This window comes from Cuculus canorus, chromosome 7 (assembly GCF_017976375.1).
Source record: "Cuculus canorus isolate bCucCan1 chromosome 7, bCucCan1.pri, whole genome shotgun sequence".
Lineage (NCBI taxonomy): Eukaryota > Metazoa > Chordata > Aves > Cuculiformes > Cuculidae > Cuculus > Cuculus canorus.
Genome location: NC_071407.1, coordinates 8,194,287 through 8,217,004, shown reverse-complemented (window position 1 = coordinate 8,217,004; position 22,718 = coordinate 8,194,287). Strand labels below are relative to the sequence as shown.

General features: G+C 37.6%; 1 protein-coding gene across 5 annotated transcripts in view; it reads right to left on the bottom strand.

Moving 5' to 3' along the window:
* Positions 1-22,718, bottom strand: part of CTNNA3 (catenin alpha 3) — a 470,553-nt gene that overhangs the window by 17,845 nt on the left and 429,990 nt on the right. For all 5 annotated transcript variants that reach the window (XM_054071284.1, XM_054071285.1, XM_009568184.2 and 2 more), the window contains one exon: positions 6,206-6,311. In XM_054071284.1, the coding sequence (XP_053927259.1) occupies positions 6,206-6,311 (106 nt within the window). The remainder of the gene's footprint in view (positions 1-6,205; positions 6,312-22,718) is intronic.

Below are 22,718 nucleotides of genomic sequence, written 5' to 3'. Positions count from 1 at the left end.
TAAAATTATTTCTGTACTATGACATAATTATTAGAAGAGTTTCTTCACATCCTCTCTTTCTCACATAACGTTTTCAAAGTATTAGCATATAACACGTATTACACGAACTATATCAAAATATGTTTCTTCCTTACTCAACACTGCTTTAAGAACTGCGCAAATCAGTATTTAACATTATTTCAATGACTGTTTGGGCCACTGGAATACTTATTGTTTGTTTAATTTTGATTAATAAAAATTTGCCCTTACAGTCAAATGCAACTGTAATCCCTTTAAGTATCAGAAATAATTCTATCAAGTCAGAGTGCATTTTCTGGTTTAGTCCTCATTTTTTTCTTTTACTCATTTTAAATATACTGTGATTTTGTTTCTCCTCCACTGGAAAAAGTCATAAGATTGACAGATATGGTGCCAATATAGTGGATAAAAATGTCAATTATATACATTTAGAGACAAGACTATTTTAATCTTAGTATATAGCATTCTTTAATATAATACAATTAGCAGGACAGTCACAATGACTATCTCACTCACATACCATTAGAGAAGAAGAGCGTAACATTTTAGGAATGCTAAAGATGATATGCATCAAATACCAGGAAATTGCCACTCTAGAATAAGGTGATGAGGTTAAAACAGTTTTTTGAAAACACTGGTTCAGTGCTCAGTAGCATTCAAGAAAAGCAAAGGAAAAGACTTCTCAAACGTGACTATGCAACCGCGCAGCTCTGTGGCATATCCACAGCTTTATCACCCTGGGCAGGTACGGTGCATCTTTCCCCTCTCTTGCACATTGCAAGGCACGTAAGAAAACAGGCAAAGAACAATAAAGATTGTCATGAAGACAGGTATTCTTTCCTCCAATACAAGTTCAAAAGGTCATTAAAAGTAACTAGCATGAGTTCAAACAAAAGGAGACGTTTCTTAACACAATGTTGTTAAGTTGCAGGAATCTTTGTTGCAGAATGTTTACAGTAAAAGCTTATGTGCGTTAAAAAAATTCCTGGACAAAATAATGAAAAAATATCAATGACCATATATTGTATTAAGTGTATGAAAAATATTTTTGATTAAGTAAATTCTTGAATGGCTGCTTATTGTGAAAGTATCAGGAAACACACGTCATCATCTCCCCACGTTCTGTATATATTCACTATTAACCATTCTCAGCAACAGAATATCGGCCTAAATGAACCCACAGTCTGAGCAGCTCATTTTTATGTACTTTACCTGTAAAACATTACAAGGTGATATGACCAAGGCGGGAACAAACACAATACAAAGAAGAGGCATTTACAGTGCTAAAGGTAACATTCTACACTACTTTAAGAAGGATAAAGTACTAACGAAAATATAAAAGCCTCATACTTTATAGCACATCCAAATCTACTAGAAACAGATGTTAGAAAGATATGTACTCCGTAGAGAGCATATTCCATAAGGAATCCTCTACATATTGCTCAGAAGCATCTGGTACAAGCAACGCTTGCTTAGTAGTGAAACCAAACACAAAGCTGCAACATAAGCACAATTAATAAATTCTGAGTTAAGTGTATCACAGGCAACTGATGTTTACCAGTTTAATATCTCACATTCTTAGCTAGAGATTATGAGAAGTTCTTTCTCATACATACTGAAGGTAGTTGGGTGTTAACAAGAGCTTTCCACAACAACAGGATCAGAAGTGACTTGCATCCTAATAATGCAGTGGTGTTTTACCTAATAAAAATAATATCCAGAGAAACCTCAAAGTGATTTAATAAGTTATGCAGTGATTGAAAACCCTGATGAAACCAACATTCACAATCCGAGTTGAAAAGCCACTGGCACAGCAGTGGCACAAAAGATCAAGACAAAAAAAATCCTGCAGGAAATTCTGACTGTTCTTGCTTTACTTTGATTTAATTCCTTTTCTAATGAAGCCAGTAGCATTTCTCTAAAATATGAATCTGCTTCATGGTGATTAATACTGGGTATAATTACGCACATTCTTGTGATTACAAATATAAATGTATAATTTATTGCAATTAGTTAATTTTAAGCTTTTAGGTAAGATGATCCAGTACTCAGATGATCTTTTTGGCATACCTGGATGGATCATATTTATCAGCTAATCATTCTAAAGGATACCTTTTTAATTTTTCTTACAGGAAAACTTTTTTGAACTACATGAAATCATCTTTAAAATCAGGAGGCTACCTGGTAATTTAGAAAGAGATGTTTCATATTGATCCCTATACTTTCAGAATTTAAAAGTAGTTAACATTTTATTGCATTGATGTATTGATCCCGATCAAGAGAAGAGTGTACATGGAGGAGTTAGTGACCCACAAAGTTTTCATGTCAACATGCTATTTGACAGTGGATATGATTCTTTGCTAGAAAAATCCTGTAATAGCTCTAATGACCAAAATGGGAGAATGTCTTCTATGGACAGGTTCCGTCCAGCATGATATGTGCAGATCGGAGGCCAGTTCGATGCTGCACCACCTAGGGTTCCCACCATTGAAGAGGATGGAAGGTTACCTACACTACTCTTTCCTTACAGAGTTACCTCTGACAAATAGCATTTTAAATCACACCTCACAGAGTCTAAGCATCTTTCTTAATGGAATCGTAAAAGACCAGCACTTCCTAGTGAAAAAAAAATTGGAATAGAATCATAGAATCATTAGGGTTGGAAGGGACCTTAAAGACCATCTAGTTCCAAACCCCTGAGGAGGCTTTTAATAAAGATCTTAATCAACAACACATTCCTTTAAACGCTGGATATACTAACTGCCATGGGACTTTCAGGTCACAAATTTAATAATTAATTTGGAACAATCTTATTTTAAACTAAATTTATTATAAATGTACTTGTGATTAATTTGCCTAGGTTTATGTTGATGCTATATTGTGATTATTTTCACAGTTGTTAACTCTGAGTCACCTTACAGTGCTGAAATATAACTGAATTCTGCTAATTCTGCCAAAACTCTCTCCTTCCTTCAGACACAGGAAGAGATTTATAAAAATCTGAAATGAAGAACAATGTATTAGAGATGGGCTGTTGTGACTGACAAATTATAAGATACTGTAAATACAGTTTCAGGGCCAAGGGGGAAGTGTCCTCCTAGCAGAAAAATCATATGAACAATGTAATTCCACAGTTCTCAATTTTGAATCTCTGAAATTACATGGAGTGTGAACAAAAATAATTCATTTGAAAATGTTTTACGAACAGGAAAAGGTCAAAGCAATACTACCATGATTCTTCATTATGCAGTGATTGCTTATTTTGGGTTCTTACTCAGGTGTGAAACTTGATGGAGGAAATACAGCAAGGTTTTTGCTTTTCTTCCTTGCATGCAGCTTTGAATACTGAAAATGTTACCATACATTACTGCATCCCTGTTAACTGCAAAGGCAGAGTAATAGTTTAGTCATAGGACAACTATGAACAGTAAAGTGATGTGGTCTAATTAAATGACAGTATCAGAAATGATACCGAAGCCTAATCTCGAATGCAAGTGGTGAAAACTTGTCAAGAAAAATATACACAGGAAGAATGCAAGGACCTATAACAGCTAATTGAAAATTGGTACAATATAAAGCTATCTATTTTCAGTTTTAAAGCAAATAATACAAACATGTTTTTACATGGAATAAAATTTCCACATAATTTGGATGTTACTGAAAGGCAACAGGTGAATATTCTACTAAAAAGTCTTAATGCTGCTGAGAAAGGCACTCATAAAACCTCATTAGAATTCATGTTCCAGCCTGGGCACCAAATTCTTCAGTTTGGACCAACTTCAGAGAACAGCTATTTAGTAGCCTAGAGGAATGTAAAGTGGCTTTTATTTTAGGACCTCAAGTGAGAAAGGCATAGGAAGTTGGCAAAATAACATTTCAGAAGAGGATTTATTTGCCTTTACAAATACTTTAAAGATAAAAAACCAAACCAAAACAAAACCAACAAAACACAATGAGAAAAGAGCCCTAAAAGTTAAAGGATGACTTGACATGGGGAAAAGAGGTTATAGAAGCTAAAAGATTTCTAGTCATCTGAGGAACGAGAGGATCATGTTAAGCGTCTTTCTAATAGTAAGATTAAAAATGAGACTCATTTCTTACCGAGTTCCATGTGTGTCTAGAAATGATTGTGGTTATGTTCACCACAGAGGTACTGGAAGAGCTGCTTTGGTTCATCCTTTTAAAAAAAATATATTGTATATGCTGTTTTGTTTCTAAAGACCATCTAAATTACTAAATTAGTGAAATTACTTCTAAAATACACCTATAACTGACTACTGTATTTTAGACACACACAAGATGCCACAGGGAATAAATACCAGGGGTCATGTTCTTCAAGGGTATAAGTTGTGTGCAAGCTTTGAGGCAGGACAAATGGAAATAATTTGAGTGAATCCAGTAAAAAGTTTACAATAACTTTAATGCTGTCATATTTTCCAGCAGCAACGAGGGTACACACAAATTATTAGCACTAGTGAGTCATAGCTACTTTTTCCTCACACTGATTTGTTCATGTTTCCAGTCTGGAGTCATCATAACAATATGGAAAAAAGAGGATTTTAAGAAAGAAATATTTCAGTGAGACTGGATTTCCTATTCTGAAAACCAGCAAGAGATTATCATCCCTTGCTCATATTTGGATTTGATATCACATCATTTTGTCCAATAGATCAGGGACTAGTTATGGGTTTGATTTTTCATTTCATTAAAATCTTGAAAGGAGCCATTCTCCAATGCTCTTGAAAAGAGAGAGGTGCTGGAAGAATATCTGTCAAGATCAGAAATGGGAACTCAAGGCACTTTACCTAGCCTTTCCATAAATCAGATCACAATTGTATTGACCAAGAACAGAAATTCTTTTGTCGTGTTATCTGGAATTCAGACAGACATATAACAGAAAACACTAACAGATTGTTGCTGCTTCGCAGATGATAGAAAAGCAAGTGTTGCATACAAAATTCAAGTGAGGGAAAGAGAGACAGTATCTAAGGGTGTGGAAGACAGCAACTATATCATGCTACCCTGTGCCTGAAAGGCAATTAGAAGGACTATGTATGTAAATGCTTTAGATTTGGTACTTGCACGCTGACATTTCACTACGCTGTTCTGTTGGCACTATCTGGCCCTAAAACAACCAAACCTACTTAGTAAAGAGGGCTGCAAGTGATGAGTGGCTCAGTGTACTCATTTACTAAGCTACTATGCAGTTGCCTCAGGCAGGAAAATGAGCGTGCTTATTGATTTACATAGATCTTGGGTCGGGTTATTTTGAGCTATCTGATGCTTTATACATCCAAGGGATACAAATTAGTCCTGATAGTTCTAATCCACTGCTTTTGATGACAATACCTATTTCATTTAGGTGCTAAAAAAACCCATCTCAAGACTGCGGGTATGCGGAGGCCAAAACTCTGACTATCCAGGAAGGTATTTACATGGAAAAACATTTGACATCAGTGCTCCAAAGAAATGGCCGGTGTTGTAGGGCAGAGATAGGAAAGATAAGCTGGGTACAGCAAAAGCACGGATTCTATATATACTTACATAGAGATTAGGTTGGAAAGCAAATAATTTCAAAGGTGGAGAAGAAAAGCCAGTAACGTTCCCAAGCATGGTGCTGAGACGTAGCACCTGTCCAAAACAGTTAGCCTGCTCAACAGAACTCTATGCCAATGCAACAATCCTATGTTCCCACATCTAAACTGATTTACCTGAAACAACTCAAGTTGTTTCTGAGTAATTTAGCTAAGGAGGTAATGAATGGACTATACTATAGATCTAAAATGCTGCGCTCATTGCTTAAAGGAGCTATGATTATATACATGCGTGTGTACGTAGAGACTTGTATATACTACAACATTCATATTTTAAAGGCATTCACAAATATATGTACAAATACATATACATAAATATGCATAAAAATATACATTTGTGATATAAGTTCACGTGTGTTTGTAACTGTATATAAACAAACACATTGATACTTATGAAGAAGAGAAGCCACGCATACAATTAAGACAGGATCTATCTAGCCATTGCTTTAGAAATTGAGAAGAAAAGGAAAATCAGACACGTAGATCTAAAAGCATCACAAGCACTTTTGTAAGTGACCTTCTCAGGTGTTGGAGGTTTTGTGGATGGATTAATCTGTGACAAAGTTTAATGTGCTGCAGTATAAATAACCTACCTGATTGGCAATCAGCCGTGCTAGGACATCCATCCTTGATCCGGACTCTGAAATCATTTTTGCTGCATTAATTACATCAGATGTGTTCTTCAGTGGTCCTCTACCCCTTCAAATGAAATAAAGGACCCTATTACATTACTTGAAAACTGAAAATAAATCATATCCATGCAAATTACACACAGAACTCAATAGAATAAAACAAACAATCCATACAGAAGCAACATTAATTAAATCCCTGTCACCTAACTGTTTTGTTTTCATGCCCCACAGATTTGTATTGTTTGGCATCAACTGGATGCAGAATTACCAGAAAGATGTCATACAATATTTTCATACCAGAAAATGTCAAATTCTGAGGATATGGATTTTAAGAGAATACTTGTGCTGTTTACATTTCATTCCCTTCCAGTAATTTTCTAATAAATATGTCAAAGGAAGTTAAGCACAGCATTCTAAGACTCATTATGGATATCTGGTCAGAAAAACTAGGTTTTTTTTTTTTTAAGTTGTGCACACAAGCATGAATGGAAATATATGAGCAGAGCTACAATTAAAACTAACAAATGTTGCTCAAAATACAGACATGTCATATCTCAAAGTGATTTGCATATCATTTCATAGTTTTTTTAAAGAACAATTTGCAGTTTAGGAAATCTATAAAGTTTTTGTGAACAGCTTGTTAAGGTGCAAAACTTTTCTTTTTGTACAAAATTCCCCAAAGCACAAAAAATACTTTAATGAACTGAGAATGTTTCTTGAACTTAAGAAGCAAAATATGGTTAAGATAGGCAATATTAACAACCATTATCTCATCATTTTTTGGTGCTTCAACGTCTCCTGTGCTTATTTGGCTAAACTAAAATCGATATTTAATTATACTTCACACATGTAAAAAGAAAGCAACCCTGCGAAATTCAACTTTACATTTAACATCTTTGATAAGGGTATTATTAGTTTTATTATATAAACATTTAATTCCCAAAATTATGAGTTCTGCAATGGGCAAAGGAAGTAGCAAAGATGAAAAAAAAAAATCTAAATACACTTCTTTGTTCAAATGAGAAGACTCTTTTCCATGTGGTTTTAGTGTATGAAGAAGGTAAAAATATGATCATATGTATTTACACAAACATTTTGTTTACGACAACATGTTAATTAAGACAACACAACATGGTAGGTAATGTTTCACCGCTTCTTTTCCTGATTAATTGTATTTCTTAACAAAGAACTATTTGTTGATACCTGGGGAAAAAGAATACTTTGCGAATTACAGTTCTTTATTCTCAGTTTTTGAAGCCCACATTTGGAAAAACTTAGAATCCGGTGGTTTACATATTATTTTTCTACAGAAAAGTATCTTCTTGTTATAGAAAACCTATTTATCAAATTGATCAGAGTTTATAGAAGAATAACAGCACGTGTGAAGGATAAATTTGCAAATGCAGTTCTATGTGTCACGGATTAAATACTTCAGACTTCACCACACTCTTCACTTGCCTTTCCTGCTATTTTCCCCTCTAACCCTTTGTTGCACAACTAAATTCTTACAACTGTATAGTGAACCTTCCCACCATTTCAGTCTGCTGATGGTATTTGCATTATGGCAAGTTCCAAAGGCGATAGGTAGGGCAGTTGTTCACAGCAAGTCCTTTAGGTGCTGTACAAACTAAGTTACAACCCAGTCTACTTGTCAAAAAACAGAAAAGGTGAACATAATCCAGAATTAAAGAAGCAGGGAAAGGAGACATGGCCTAAGGGTGCAAGTAATTTCTGTTTAGGTAATTCTTGTGACTATCAGCCAGCAGCTTTTTCAACATATGAAGATACATTAGTCAAGGATTTTTAAAGTGAAGCTGTCCAATTAAACTAGCAATTTTCTTGTACCTGTGCAAGACCCTGATGGGATTTGGCTAACAAGAATGAAGTAATTGTCCCAAGAAAGATATTTCAAACAAATTAAAAGTATTTCTTTCTACATTATCTAAGAAAAGTGGGGCAGGATGCTTATGAGCTATAAACCATAACTAAGTCTTAAATCTTACAAATAGTGTTAAGAATGCCTCAGGTTTACATTAAGTGCTGAAAAAAACAGTGTGTTAAGTTGCACGTGTAAAGAGACCTCCTTTTCTACACAATCAAGAGGAAATATCAGTGCTACTTTTTTCACCTTCACCTAAAATCCAGACCCTTTTAAATAAAGTACAGGTTTAATTACCTTGGGGTATGGCATAACGAGCCATTAGTCTTAATTTATGATGACTGGCAATTTTAGCCATTAAATACTTTTAAAAGGATACTTGGGAGACTACATCGAATTTGCTGAATCATCAGGCAAATGGAAGTAAGAGACAGAATAAAGCCACCAAGATGAAATTTCTATGGGGGCAACTGCAAAGCCTAAATTTGAACATTATAATAATCAACTGAATACAAAGAGCCTATAGAGCAGATTTTAATAAAGATACAGGGGTTACGACCAGGGGTCAGTCTGAAAAAGACCTCATGAGGTTGTGCTGTTATGAAAACAGCAGATGACACACCAAGGCACACAAATAGGTAGATGTCCAAAATAAAGTTTCCTTTTGCTTTCTCAAGTTTGGTAATAACTGCAGCTGCAGTTCTGTGTGGGTTTCTATGAAGAAAGTTTCAACGTCATTCCAAAGAGGATGATTAGACATGTTGTAAATATGACTAATAAGGAAAAATTGAAGGGTTTAAGCCCTTCTTTGATACAGAAAAAGAGGAAGCATGAGCAAAAGAGGCTGTAGGATACACATGTAAACAGCCCTCAAATGGGCTTCATGGCTGTAGTGAATAAGGAAGGTAGTTTTGAGCTTCCATTCTAGAAAAGAAGTTTCAGATGAGGTGCTGAGATCACAAGGAACTGGAACAGAACAGAAGGTTGTGGCTCCTCCACCACTTAACGAAAATAGAGAAGACACCTGTTATAAATGATGGGATGATTTAAGTCCCCTTCTGAGGCCTCTTCCAGCCCAATAATTTTATTATTTGAAATTAAACAATGAAGTTTCATGTTCGGTGAACAACTACCAGTTTCAATATATCTTGCTTTCTAATATTATCAGTATAGCTGTGCATTTTGTGAATTCCCAGTTTTCCTGGTTTAGCACCAGATCAGCAGATCAGAATGTCACTAGTTCAGATTAACTCCATGAATCCAGATGTTAGAGACACAAAAAGTCTATTAAATCATCTAGATTGTTTTCCCTGGCCAGCAGACAGCTTCCCACCAGTTTTAAATTTACTTGAATTTTTTTCTGGCAAGTTTGAAATACGAAAAAACACTTCACTAGGGAGGCTGTTTTCCTGAACTATCTATCTCACTGTCCGGGTTTTTTTTCCAGATATTTCACTTAGTTCTTTCTCCATATCATTGAGCCAACATCCCTTTCATTCTACAAATGTACTCCACGATTCTCTTCCACCAGGTGCCGAAGCAACCCTACCTAATCTGTGAAACTATTGTGATACTGGTCCAGTTGTTAAGAATAATCAAATTACTGTAAATAGTATAGATCTGCACGGAGAAGCTTAAAATCAGCTTAGCTCTTGCACCTACAGCAGATGCTCAAAGACAGATTAAAAAGTCCTTCCCACCATGCACCACCTGCTGGCCAACAGCATCATGAAACTTCTTTGAAGAGTTTCCCATCTTTTTCTCTCTTCTGTGAGAGAAATTCTCGTTTATTTGCTATGATGTCCATGTACTTTTTTTTTAATGTCAGCCTTATCTTACTACTTTTTCCTCTGCTTCCAATCACTGTAATTTTCAAAGGCAAACTTATCTAACACACTCAGTTACTGCATTTACTGAAATTCTTTCCCAATGATTTCATTGGGTTCACAGCCTACAGTATGCTCTGAGTGCCTGATTTTGATTCATTGCATAGAAGATCTAATATATCTATTTTCCTCAAACTTCACTATTTCCAAGCACAAAGCCTTATTAGCTAAGTGAGTTGATAAAACATTCAAGGCTATGAAAACAAAAATGAGACATAAAGTGCTATACTTATAAGCAATTATATGCCACCTGCTCTATCCAATGAGGAAAATAGGAATAGATCATAATTTGAGCAACATCCAGCTAAGTCTAACTAGAGGGAATGTAGTTAGATTGCATACAGCTAAATCAGTTTAGAATATCTCAACAAAGGTGTAAGAGAAAAAAGGTTCATAGAAATGTTTTCTGGAAGGTACAATCAGAAGAAAAAAGGTGTACACTGTTAATTGCTATGACACCAAGGGGTTTGGAAAATTGTGAGAGAGACACCTAAACATTTCAGTTTAACCATTCTTGCTCCAAGCCATGCCAAATGATGTATGTGCAGAGTAACCCCACCCCTGGCTGTCCAAACTTGACTTGGCAGGCATCAGTATCAGGGGTTATCTTCTTCATATTGGAATTTCACTTTGAAAAGTAACAATTGAAAATATTCTCTTCATTCTTGCATTAATAGAAACTTGTACTCTTATCTCAGATCTGAAAGGCCTTTTGTCATCACATTGTCCAAGAATAGCCTTCTCTCTCTGAGCACAGCTGAGTGGCTTATCCTTACTCGCTGTGCTTCTCCTGCACCAGAAACAATAGGGAGCCCTATTGACTACTCAGTCTCAAGAAACAAACTCCTACTTAACATACATCTAACACCACAAACTACCATCAAACGTAAGCATTTCAAGGTATGAACTTAAGCTTCACAACTACAGTAACACCCGAACTACAACCTGAGCGGTCTTTGTCATGTGTAATTCTTCAGCTTCATACACTGACCACTACATTTTCAACCCTAATTTCCAGTTTAGCAAATCCTGACAGCTACCCCTGTGACTCTAGGTTTGTGGGAACGTCGTAGCAGAAGGCACTAAGTCCACACCGATACAGACCCAGCAATATATTTATCTCTTTGGTCCCTGCTGTTCCAATCAAAACTTAGTAATAGATCCACCCTGGAAATCCTGGACAAGCCTTGACCAACATCCGAGCAGCCTCAAATTGTACAATCATTCAAGGCTCACGCTTGGCTTAGATGAGTCTGACTTTTGGCTAGGAATCCTGGTTAATGGGAATGAACTAGAGCATTTCTTGACTTTGTGAAAGAGGTCAGAGCACTCATCCAGGTGACTATTCATGTTAATTAAGATAAGTGTCTACTCTTGGGGAAAGTGCATTAATTATACTGCTAACAGTTTATTTAGTTTTATAAGGCACATCCATTATCTTATCCACAGAGGCAGAAAGATATTCCTAAACAAATTCATTACATTTATATACACTATAGTATTTAGTTAATTCAGTTGTCACATTTGACGATTCCACTTGTGCCTCCTGAAGTTCCTCCCCGACCAAATACATACTGTGTTTCTAATTTCTTCTGCTTTCCCACTGCTGCTCTGTAAAATGCTTCTAATACTGTCAAAGTTAAGAAATCTACATTCCTATCACACATTCTGGTCTCTACTCCATGAGCTGTTTCTTGTTTTTTTCTTTTTCTTTTTTAACCTAGCAGTTGTGTGAAGTCCTGGGAGCAGGGATAAGTAAGCAGGATTCACACCTCACTCATTACAAATGCTCTACGAACTTACTCAGTAAATCACCTTTTTTTTTCTACCAGAATGAATTTTGCAGATCCGCAATCAATTCCTACCATAGCTTTGCTTCAGAATAACAAAGTGGGTGTGCAATCAGTGGTTACAGGTATGAGGCTCATGGCTAATGTGGATTTAATCCTCCAGGCTGAAAGGAAGTGAAACTCCCAGTTCCTGGGTAAATATCTAATCAAATACCTAATCCATCTATCACTAGAATATACTACTCTCCTAGAAGTATTTTTAAACAAAGCTTTTACCAAAATTTTGCCCCTTTTGTATTTTTCGTATTGTAAATTTGTCTGGAATTAGAGATCCCAACTGAAAAGAGGAACCTAAAGGCCACAGAAGGAGGTACGTAACCTCATGTTTAACATTTCTCTACATCATTTTGCTTGCCTCTTCCAGCTCGACGTGCATGGTTTTAGATGAAATTTGTGAAGTGCTTGGTGTGGAATTAAGTCTATAAACACCAAAAATAATAAAAATATTACCATGTAGACCTAGCCAAACAGGATATAGCAGAGTTTCTCAGGAAGTCCTGTTAGGGAGCACATAACAGTAGATTGTGTGGGTGGTCCCCAGCGCTGACTTCTGCCATTTTGTTACAGCTATGGACTCAGAAGCAAGAAAGATTCTAATTTCACTCATCTTTAATCCCAGTCTGAGTTTACAGGTTTGGAAATTAGGATAAAAAATACTAGCAAAACTACAAGCGTAACTGACTAAATGCCAAACCTACACTCAACATTTACAGATACAATGACTGAAGCAGTTCCACTCATTAACAGAATAAATGTAATACAAATAAAAGTGAGTCAGATGAGAAAAGGTCGTCATGAAGAAATGCTAAAAGGCATGAAGTAAATGACTGTAAACTCTCCGTATTAAATAGTATTTTGTAATTATAAGTAACTTTTGTGAGTAAAGGAATTTAAGACAGTAAAAATACCTGGACTCAGGCATTCAGTGAAGTTCCAGACAATGTGAAGACAACACATATATATTACTAATTATTCTATAATTCTGGAAATGAAATAAAAATGAGCTTAAGACAGAAGTTTCTCTTCCTTCTTCTTTTTTGCCTTCCTATGCTGGCACTATATCAGATCTGCATCTCCCTCAAACAGGAATAAGGGAGAGGAGGTCATATGCTTTTTTTTTTTACAGCAAGAATAGGGTAATATATACGAAACAAATATACTTTTAAAATGAGTATGATGTGGGCTGATCTGGCTAAGACTGTTTTTTTATTGGATTGGTACCTTTCAGTGTGCGGAAGTCAGCCACAGACCCTGTCAGAGTTCTGCCCTTCTAATTCTGTTGGCAGAGCAATCAACCTCATTTTCTCTATCAGTTCCAAATGGTGGCTGCAAAGAGCCAATAAATCCTATCAATTCATAATCAAACAAACATGTTGGAAGCATACAGAATATAACAAAGAGATGAGTAAGAGCCAATACAATTTCTCAAGGATAAATATTGTCAGACCAATAAGCTTTTATGAGTTTTGGAGAGATTAGAAGCTATAAATACCACGTGCCTTCAGATAGGTTTCTGAAACTGTCTCCTGCTGTATTATCATAGATAACCTAAAGAATATGTGTTCTAGACAAAATAATTGCAAAGGAGATGCAAAACTATTGAAAAGGCATACTCCAAGATATACAGGTTATCAAAGGGGCACTGTCACAATGCAGGGAAAACCAGAACCTGATGTTGCTTGGATCTGCCTTGATTTCTGTGCTGCTCAGTTCTTTCCTTATAACTTGAATGGAGGGAAAAAGACTGCTTAATGACCTTACTTAAACTTGATATTGATGTGGAATGGGAAGGAAATAGGCTGGGAAATCAGACTTGGAATTAAGAATTCTCTAGAGAAAAATATAGAAGAATAACCCAGTGGATTCTACAGCGCTAGCTGTGAAGAAACCAAAGACCTGGGAAAAATACTAACACAGAAACCATTCAAAAGTCCAGACTTTTCTTTTGAGTTAAACTGGCAGGAGGTCAACTATACTTCTCTCTTCACCCAGACATTTACAGAATGATGATGCAACTGTGGCTAAAAAAATACTGAAAATGAAGGCCAGTGTAAGGATCCAAAAGAGTAGTTAAATCCTTTATACCAGTGTGGTAGTTGAATGGGAAAGTAATGTTATTTACAGCATTTATAATTTTTCACATCAATACAAGTTTTTATCAGTCCTATGATTTTTTCTTTTTGTGCTCTGGGGTAGATTCTACTATCTAGATACTTCATTGCTGATCTCATGATGGTAATTTTCTTATCTAGGTCATCTTTGTCTCCCGAAATCTCTTTTGCTTTTACTAGCTTTATAAAATAAATAAAGCTATTATTCAGAAGGCTTTGCTTTAAAAGGAAACCAGTAATTTCTTTTTGTTGTTCTTAATTCCTGTATTTTGCCACCCACGACCAAAATAGAGCAATCAAAATTCTTCTCAGCACTTAGCAGACAATAGAGAAGCAGATTTTTCAAAGGGCTTTGGTGTCTACTAAGTTTAATTCTGATAGTGAGGTTGAAAATGCGGTCTCTGAAGAAAATCTGAGTCTTCTGGGAACTTCACAAAACATCACAAAGACTTTGTGGTATATTTGTAGTTCATCTTTGGTGCCATGTGCCACCATTGTCATGTGTGGGCCAACACTGCCCCAGGTGGAATGGCACTCAATGCTCAACAGACTGGTCCTGTCCTGCTGTTCACCCTCAGCTGCTTTCAAGTGCCATGGGCCCCTAGACCCATCCTTGATAGCATCTGTTCCTGATCTCTTCGTACTTTTCCCAAAGAAGTCCATTTCTGACCCTGTAATACAACAATGTGACTGTGTACCAAGCAAAAGGCCCTTCATTTGAATTACTCTTTGGACAAACTGTTCGATAATATTAAAACACAGAATAATCCATTGTGTCTTCTTCCTCTCTGCTTTGATTAATGAAGTAAGAATACAGCTATTTAAACATGAACAGGACAAACCACTCTTTATTTCTAAGCTCAAATATCCTATTTTGTCAACCGTATAGATTTTGTTAGGAAAAAAACAGGCACTGAAAACTTAGCTGCAGGATCAAAGGTGAACATGACAGTGTTGCAAAATAACTGTCACTAAAAGTGCTATTTCTGGTCTCCAATTTTAAAAAGCATATGGCTTAACACTGAGGAATTCTTGCTTCAGTATGTAGTCCTACACAGCAGAGTTGTTTCATCATCCTAATCAGGACACTTTAAACTGGGTAATCCTGAAATAGTAGAAAAAAAATGCTGATATTCCTTCCATAGTTACTAAACATTATGTTACCTGTTGAAAAATGCTTCATAATTTGGAACTACATCTTAAAATGGAAAGGAAGGGGGAAGGGGGAAAGGGAAAGAGGGAAGTCAAGTGGGACAGTAAATCAGGGATGTCAGGAGAGGAGCTTTATGTGTAGCCTGGGAGGTGGAAGAGCAACTGAAACCCTGACAACAAGTTCTTAAATAAAAAGTCTGGCAGTCATAGCAGCAACAAAACGTGGCAAGCAAAACATCAAAGGGATATTGTTTGCACGTGCCTAACTCTGATGTGTATGTATGTGCATTCAATATATATATGTGCAATATAACAGTATCTGTATGTTTACATACACTTACAGAGATGAAAATCTGAGAATTGTGAGAGTTCCCCTTACTAGCACATGTGCACACAGATATCCTTTCCCTTTGCCTACAAATCCAAGAGTCCAAATCTTCTCAAAGACGTCTGCACTTCTCTTGCCAACTCTGATGAAATGTATTAATGAGAATGTCCAATTTCTACCCAGCTGAGATTAGCTCCAGGGGTATATGTTAAAAAAAATAAATAATCCACCAAACTAACACAACCTAACACCCCCCCGACCATATAATTAGATAAATATGTATTTTTATATATATATATATATAAAAGAATAACAATTACTGTCAATTGTTGTTACAAAATTATTTCATCAGTGTATTTTACACTGCACTCAAAAAAAAAATCCCCAACCAACAGGTCTCAGCCTAATATAAACTGGACACTTTGATGATACATTTCATCAAAGGCTGCAAGATAAATCCAGACACCCAAGCGTGTCCATCTGTGTGCACAAGTGTAAATATGGGAAGAGCTTGCAATTCTTAGATTTTTCAGCTCTCTAAATGCATATAAACACAGAAACATTTCTCTGTTTGGTAGTAGTTTATAAAAAAAAAATAGAGATGAAATTTTAACAAATGTAGTGGTTCGCATAATATAGCATGCCTGAATAAATTTGATGATGCAATTACCAAGCAGATGCTATCCATAAAGCTCAATGAATTTTATTTTGTTTATATACAGAGGAAACAATTTGCAGATGTAGAAACTGTTTCCCTCAGTTAGTTATTTCGTAGGCACTTTTTCCTGTGCCACCAGAAACACCTCCCCAAGTCTTTCTGGGATGTTTATCACATCCCTTCACAAACATTGTTGGTACAATGGAAGAGAATACCACAACACCACAAGTGAGTGAGTTTCTAGGATCTGAACGAGGCACCAATTATTTGTTTCTCACCTCTTTTTCCTCTCATTATCCCTCATACATTTCTTCATCTCTTTCTGCTTCCAAATACAGCTTCTTAAAAAACACTTTGATTTTTTTAGTTGCTAAGAAGGTCAGCAGATCTTAGGAGGCATGGGCTTTAATTTGAATGTCTATCATTTTTAATCTCTATGTTACATGTCTAGAGTTACTATTTCATTTATTACAGGAAAAGTCTCTCTTATTTGCCTCATCAATCTCCCTTCTCCTATTTCCCCTGTCATGAACAGAAATTATCCAGACACTTCATTATTTCTATTGTCAGAAACCATCCAATAGCCTCACAGACCCACAGTAATTTTTAAAATCCACACCTTTCCATAAATAAAAGCTATTTGGTTATGAGCAAATAACATTAAGATTCTACACATACACATGCACAGCATCCTTGCAGTCTGACCTGGATAGTGCAATGAAGTGGACAATGCAAAAGGATATGCCAAATCTCATCCTTTACAATCAGGCCAGACACACTGCCCGTGATAGTTCCGTAGGCACTGACAGTCTGTCTGCAGAGGTTCTTAGGGTTGGCTCCTGTGAGAGCTGGAAGAGCAAACATGGAAGTGTTTGGCTACGTGGAATGTTTCAAACATAACAGCACCGCAGCTCCACATCTGCGCTTTCTCAAAGCACAGAGGTGAACTACAGCCGAGTCAGAAAGCCGCTATTATCTCTAAGGACTCCCACTGCAGAGTGCCCCATCTGCTTCCCACTCTTGTGAACCATGCGTTGAATTTTCAACAGGAGTTATCACACGGTCTAGAAAAAGTAGATCTTAACAGCCTAGAAACAGGGGGGGGAAAAAGCCATCATAGAAACATTTAAATTGGAAAAGACCTTTAAGACCATCAAGTCCGACCCTCAACACTGCCAAGTTCACCACTAAAAGTCCCCAGGCACCACATCGACACAACAGGAGGGTCACAAAATATGATTGTAAGCAGTACAGTGCAAACACATAGCAGTGTCACTAAAACAAGTCAATAATATCTTACAAAATCCTCTTGTTAACCTTTAAAAAAAAGAAAGAAACATTATTTTTTTTAGTCAAAGTATATCTTTTCAGTTCTCCAGTGAGAGAAAGCAAGTTGTTCTGAAAATAATTTGTTGCATCTGTTTTCTCTTAATTTTTTATTTAAAAGAACCCAGCCCAAAAATATCCAGACTATTTCCTTCTTGTTTCAGAACATGCTTTTAGCGAGGCCTGTTACAGCAATTAAAACTCAGCGAGTCCCAAAAGGCAGTGGTTAAAACTCACAGAATCACAGAATCACAGAATCACACAAGGTTGGAAAGGACCCATTGGATCATCGAGTCCAACCGTTCCTAACACTCCCTAAACCATGTCCCTAAGTACTTCATCCACCCGTTCCTTAAACACCTCCAGGGAAGGCGACTCGACCACCTCCCTGGGCAGCCTGTTCCAGTACCCAATGACTCTTACTGTGAAGAATTTTTTTCTGATATCCAACCTGAACCTCCCCTGACGGAGCTTCAGGCCATTCCCTCTTGTCCTGTCCCCTGTCACTTGGGAGAAGAGGCCAGCTCCCTCCTCTCCACAACCTCCTTTCAGGTAGTTGTAGAGAGTAATAAGGTCTCCCCTCAGCCTCCTCTTCTCAAGGCTAAACAACCCCAGCTCTCTCAGCCGCTCCTCATAAGACTTGTTCTCCAGCCCCCTCACCAGCTTTGTTGCTCTTCTCTGGACACGCTCCAGAGCCTCAACATCCTTCTTGTGGTGAGGGGCCCAGAACTGAACACAGTATTCGAGGTGCGGTCTCACCAGTGCCGAGTACAGAGGGAGAATAACCTCCCTGGACCTGCTGGTGACCCCATTTCTGATACAAGCCAAGATGCCATTGGCCTTCTTGGCCACCTGGGCACACTGCTGGCTCATGTTCAGTCGGCTGTCAACCAGCACCCCCAGGTCCTTCTCTTCCTTGCAGCTCTCCAGCCATTCTTCCCCCAGTCTGTAGCGCTGCATAGGGTTGTTGTGCCCCAAGTGCAGGACCCGGCATTTGGTCTTGTTAAACCTCATCCCATTGGTCTCGGCCCAGCAGTCCAGCCTGTTCAGATCCCTTTGCAGAGCCTCCCTACCCTCCAGCAGGTCGACACTTCCTCCCAGCTTAGTGTCATCTGCAAACTTGCTGAGGGTGCACTCAATGCCTTCATCCAGGTCATTGATAAAGACATTGAACAGAGCTGGACCCAGTACTGAGCCCTGAGGAACTCCACTTGTGACTGGCCTCCAGCTGGAGTTAACTCCATTGACCACCACTCTCTGGGCCCGGCCATCCAACCAGTTTTCAACCCAGGAGAGTGTGCGCCTGTCCAGGCCAGAGGCTGACAGTTTCTGAAGCAGAATGCTGTGAGAAACTGTGTCAAAGGCTTTACTGAAGTCCAAGAAGACTACATCCACAGCCTTTCCCCCATCCAGTAGTTGAGTGATTTTGTCATAGAAGGTGATCAGGTTAGTTTGGCAAGATCTGCCTTTTGTAAACCCATGTTGACTGGGCCTGATCACCCGGTTCTCTTGCGTGTGCTTCATGATAGCACTCAAGATTACCTGTTCCATGACTTTCCCTGGCACTGAGGTGAGACTGACAGGCCTGTAGTTCCCCGGATCCTCTCTGCAACCCTTCTTGTATATGGGCACAACATCAGCCAGCCTCCAGTCTAGTGGAACTTCCCCAGTCAGCCAGGACCTCTGGAAGATGATGGATAGGGGTTTGGAAAGGACATCCGCCAGTTCCTTCAATACTCTTGGGTGGATCCCATCCGGCCCCATAGACTTGTGGACGTCTAGCTGGGCAAGCAAGTCTCTAACCGCCTCCTCTTGGATCACGGGAGCCTCAATCTGCCCCTCTAACTCTTGGATTTGTAAACAGAAGGAACAACTTTCTTTGCTATTAAAGACTGAGGCGAAGAAGGCATTAAGTACCTCAGCCTTGTCCTTATCCCCTGTCACTGTTATTCCTTCTGCATCCACTAGAGACTGGATATTCTCCCTCGTCCTCCTTTTCCTGTTAATGTACTTGTAGAAAGACTTTTTGTTGTCTTTCACAGACTTAGCGAGTGATGGCAATCTCAATTTGCAAACTCAAATGGCAAATTTTAATTTGGTGCTTTATGAACACTGTGCTATGATTTTTGAGAGTATGCATAGAAAATAAGCTAATACAGAATAAATCAAAGCAATTTAAAACCACAAACTACTTGAAGAAGACTATTAGAAGCTCTGGTAGATGCATAACTAAACAATTTCAGAACAGCCAACCTAAAGCTTGAAGGTGCCATCTATCCTCTGGACATGGAGTTATGGAGAAGCTTTTAATCATCACAAATCCAGAGTAAAATATATGAAACACTTTACTTATTTCTGAGGAAAAAGAATGGATGTTGGCAAAAGAAGATGTAGGCACTGTAAAGAACTGTCTTCTAATGAACGTTTAGCTTTTCAAACATGAAAGCAAACAAAGGAGATAGGAAATTCACTATCCAAAAATAAATACTGAAAAAGTCAAAGTGAGTTCAGAGAGCTGCTTTTTATGAATTATAGTAAGACAAAAGGACTGTCATGAACTAGATTCCCAGGCTGAGACCTCTAATTCAGCAATACTGGGCAATAGCACCAGGTGCATTTTATTTACAAGTAGCTGTACTTACGAATTGATATGTGCTATATGACCAATCTGTCATTCTTGCACTTACACTTTTGATCTGTTTTTTTTCCCTGATCCAATTGACTGCAATCCCACTGATCAGATGACAGCAAAATTGCAAAGGAAGGCAGATTAATGATTTCAATTTGCTTTCATGTATATCATACTTCACATCATTAAACACCATATATATTTTGTGGCGAGACGATTAAATACCTCTTGGAATAACTGCCTCTACACAGAGACTACCTCGCAAGTAAAGATAGTGTATCTGGACTTCAATAACAGCCAGACAAACTGGAAACTCTCTCACACTCACACAAAGATGGATGTGCTTTCCTAACAAGATACTAGTTTTCACTATACCTCCCAGATTAATGCAGCACATAGAGCATAAATACATGAAATGTGGGATCCTCCTTCACTATCCACCACCTGACTTCCTTGGCTATATCTGTGGCTGACAGATCAAATGTAAGTATTTTTTGCAACTGGTTGAAGCAAATTATGGAAATCCCACTCTGACGTAAACTCCAGCTGTGAAACAGGGGTGATGACAAGCATTGAAGGCTGAGGGATGATCTCCGTGCAGTTCTCTGTTTTCTAGCAGGCAGAGCACCCTCTACCAGCTCAGCTCTCAACTCCTTTCAGTGCCTCCCTAGACACGTTCATTGTCTGGGTGTTATTGACTCTGCACCTATTGCTGCACGCAGCTCTCCTGACACAAGGACTGCCTCGTGACACAATAATGCCTTGAATACCCCATAAGCATTATGGGCTGCTTCTATTTATGATCTACTGCCATTTACACAAAGAATTCCAGTTTGGAGCTTCCAGGTATTTAAAAAAAAAACCCATGACTCCTCAATGAATGCTGAAAGTAACTAAGTACCTTTACAAATTCAGTTTTCCATACTCAGAAGGTCATGAGACTCATAAGATACGTTTCCTGCTGAGGGTCTGTCATGGGCTACCTAAAGACAGAAAAGAAAACAGAAGCTAACGCCTGTCCAGGTGTGAACTGAGCTGCTGAGAGGTAACACAATTAAGTTGAGCTGTATCAACAACATACAGTTTTAATTCTGAAGCCTCCTTATCTCAAATGTTCTCATTCCCTTTGACTATATCTTCAATCATAGTAATTAAAAAACCACCTCATCCAGATCTCAAAAATCACAAGACTGCCCCAAAAGTATGTGGCTCAGACTGTTTTGAGCTTCTTCTATTTCTAAAGCTCAAGGCTGCTCATCGGTCATATTGTCAATCTTTTAATCTCTAATCATGAAAGCCCCTTTTACCTTCAAATAAAGGCTCAGACTCTGTCCAGTTCAAAAGAAGAGCTTCCTTGTCATGGATACCTATGATGAATGTCCACGCTTTGCCAGGCCACCCCCTCTAGCATCCCTACCCTTCCAGGCAGAAGCAACAGGAGACCTTGATGTAATGCAGCTCAGTGCCATGACTATAGTCCCTGTGGACAATTCTGCAAGAACGGAAGGGAGAGATGATGGCTGGAAGAACAAAAAAAATCTTCACATGTGAAGCAGAGCCCCGAGAAGCTCATTGACTCACAGGTCTTCAGAAGAAGATAATTTAGGGAAAAAGAAAATAAATTCATTGCTAGACAGAGAAGAAAATTAGAAGAACTGGCAAAAATGATTAACAGTAGCAATATGAATTAACAGTAGTAATATCATTAAGTTCTGTTTTATGGCATTACTTTACACAACCTGTGCAAATCTCTTTTTCACCTTCTCTCTAACATTTTTTGAATACTTTTTAGTTGATTCAGAGCACAATTATTTTACCTCTTTCTTGTCCATATTCTTCCATGTAGAGTTATTCATTCCACTCAAACACTGATTCCAAAAATGGATCTTTCAGAATGCCTTAACTACATGTAACATCATCTTGCTGATCACCACACATGCCATTCTCAGAGTTTACATGTGCTCTCCTACTTCTGGTGTTAACATGCGCTATTAATAATTGGTTTTTTCAACACTTCTGCCCACTAGCTATCATTAGTAGGTTTTAAAGCTACTTCAAAGAACAAGACCTCTCAGTGGTACAATTATAATTTTAACTACCCCGTATGCCATAACAACAGAGTCAGTCTTCTGAAAAATCTCCAGAAAAATACAAATTAATGTGAAAGTTTGATTAAAAACCTCACCAAGGCTATCACTAATTTGCTAACATATTTGCTCAAAAAGATGTATTTGCCTAATGGTATATACAAATACTGTTAAATTGTTTTTCAGTGTGATTATGTAGTGTTTCGCAAAGAAAAAAAAATCACAATGCCCAAAGCTTTTGCAAATATGATAAATGGATTTTAAGTTGAATGTCGTTTAGGACACATAACATAGAGACGAAAGAATTTTTTTGAGATAGGGAGTTAGATTTCTGGCAGTTAAACTACTATAGTTGTATTCATCAACTTTTTAATTTTCATCTTTAGAAAACAAAGGCAATTCCTTCCTGATTGTGACATCTGACATTTAGAAAAGGGAGTCATGAAGTTGTACACTCTACATGCCATACAATATAAATTCAACAGCAACTGGAATTAAAGATGCTACTGTGCCTAAAGAGGCAACAAAATCATGATTAGCAGAACCAAAATGCTGCAACAAACCCCTA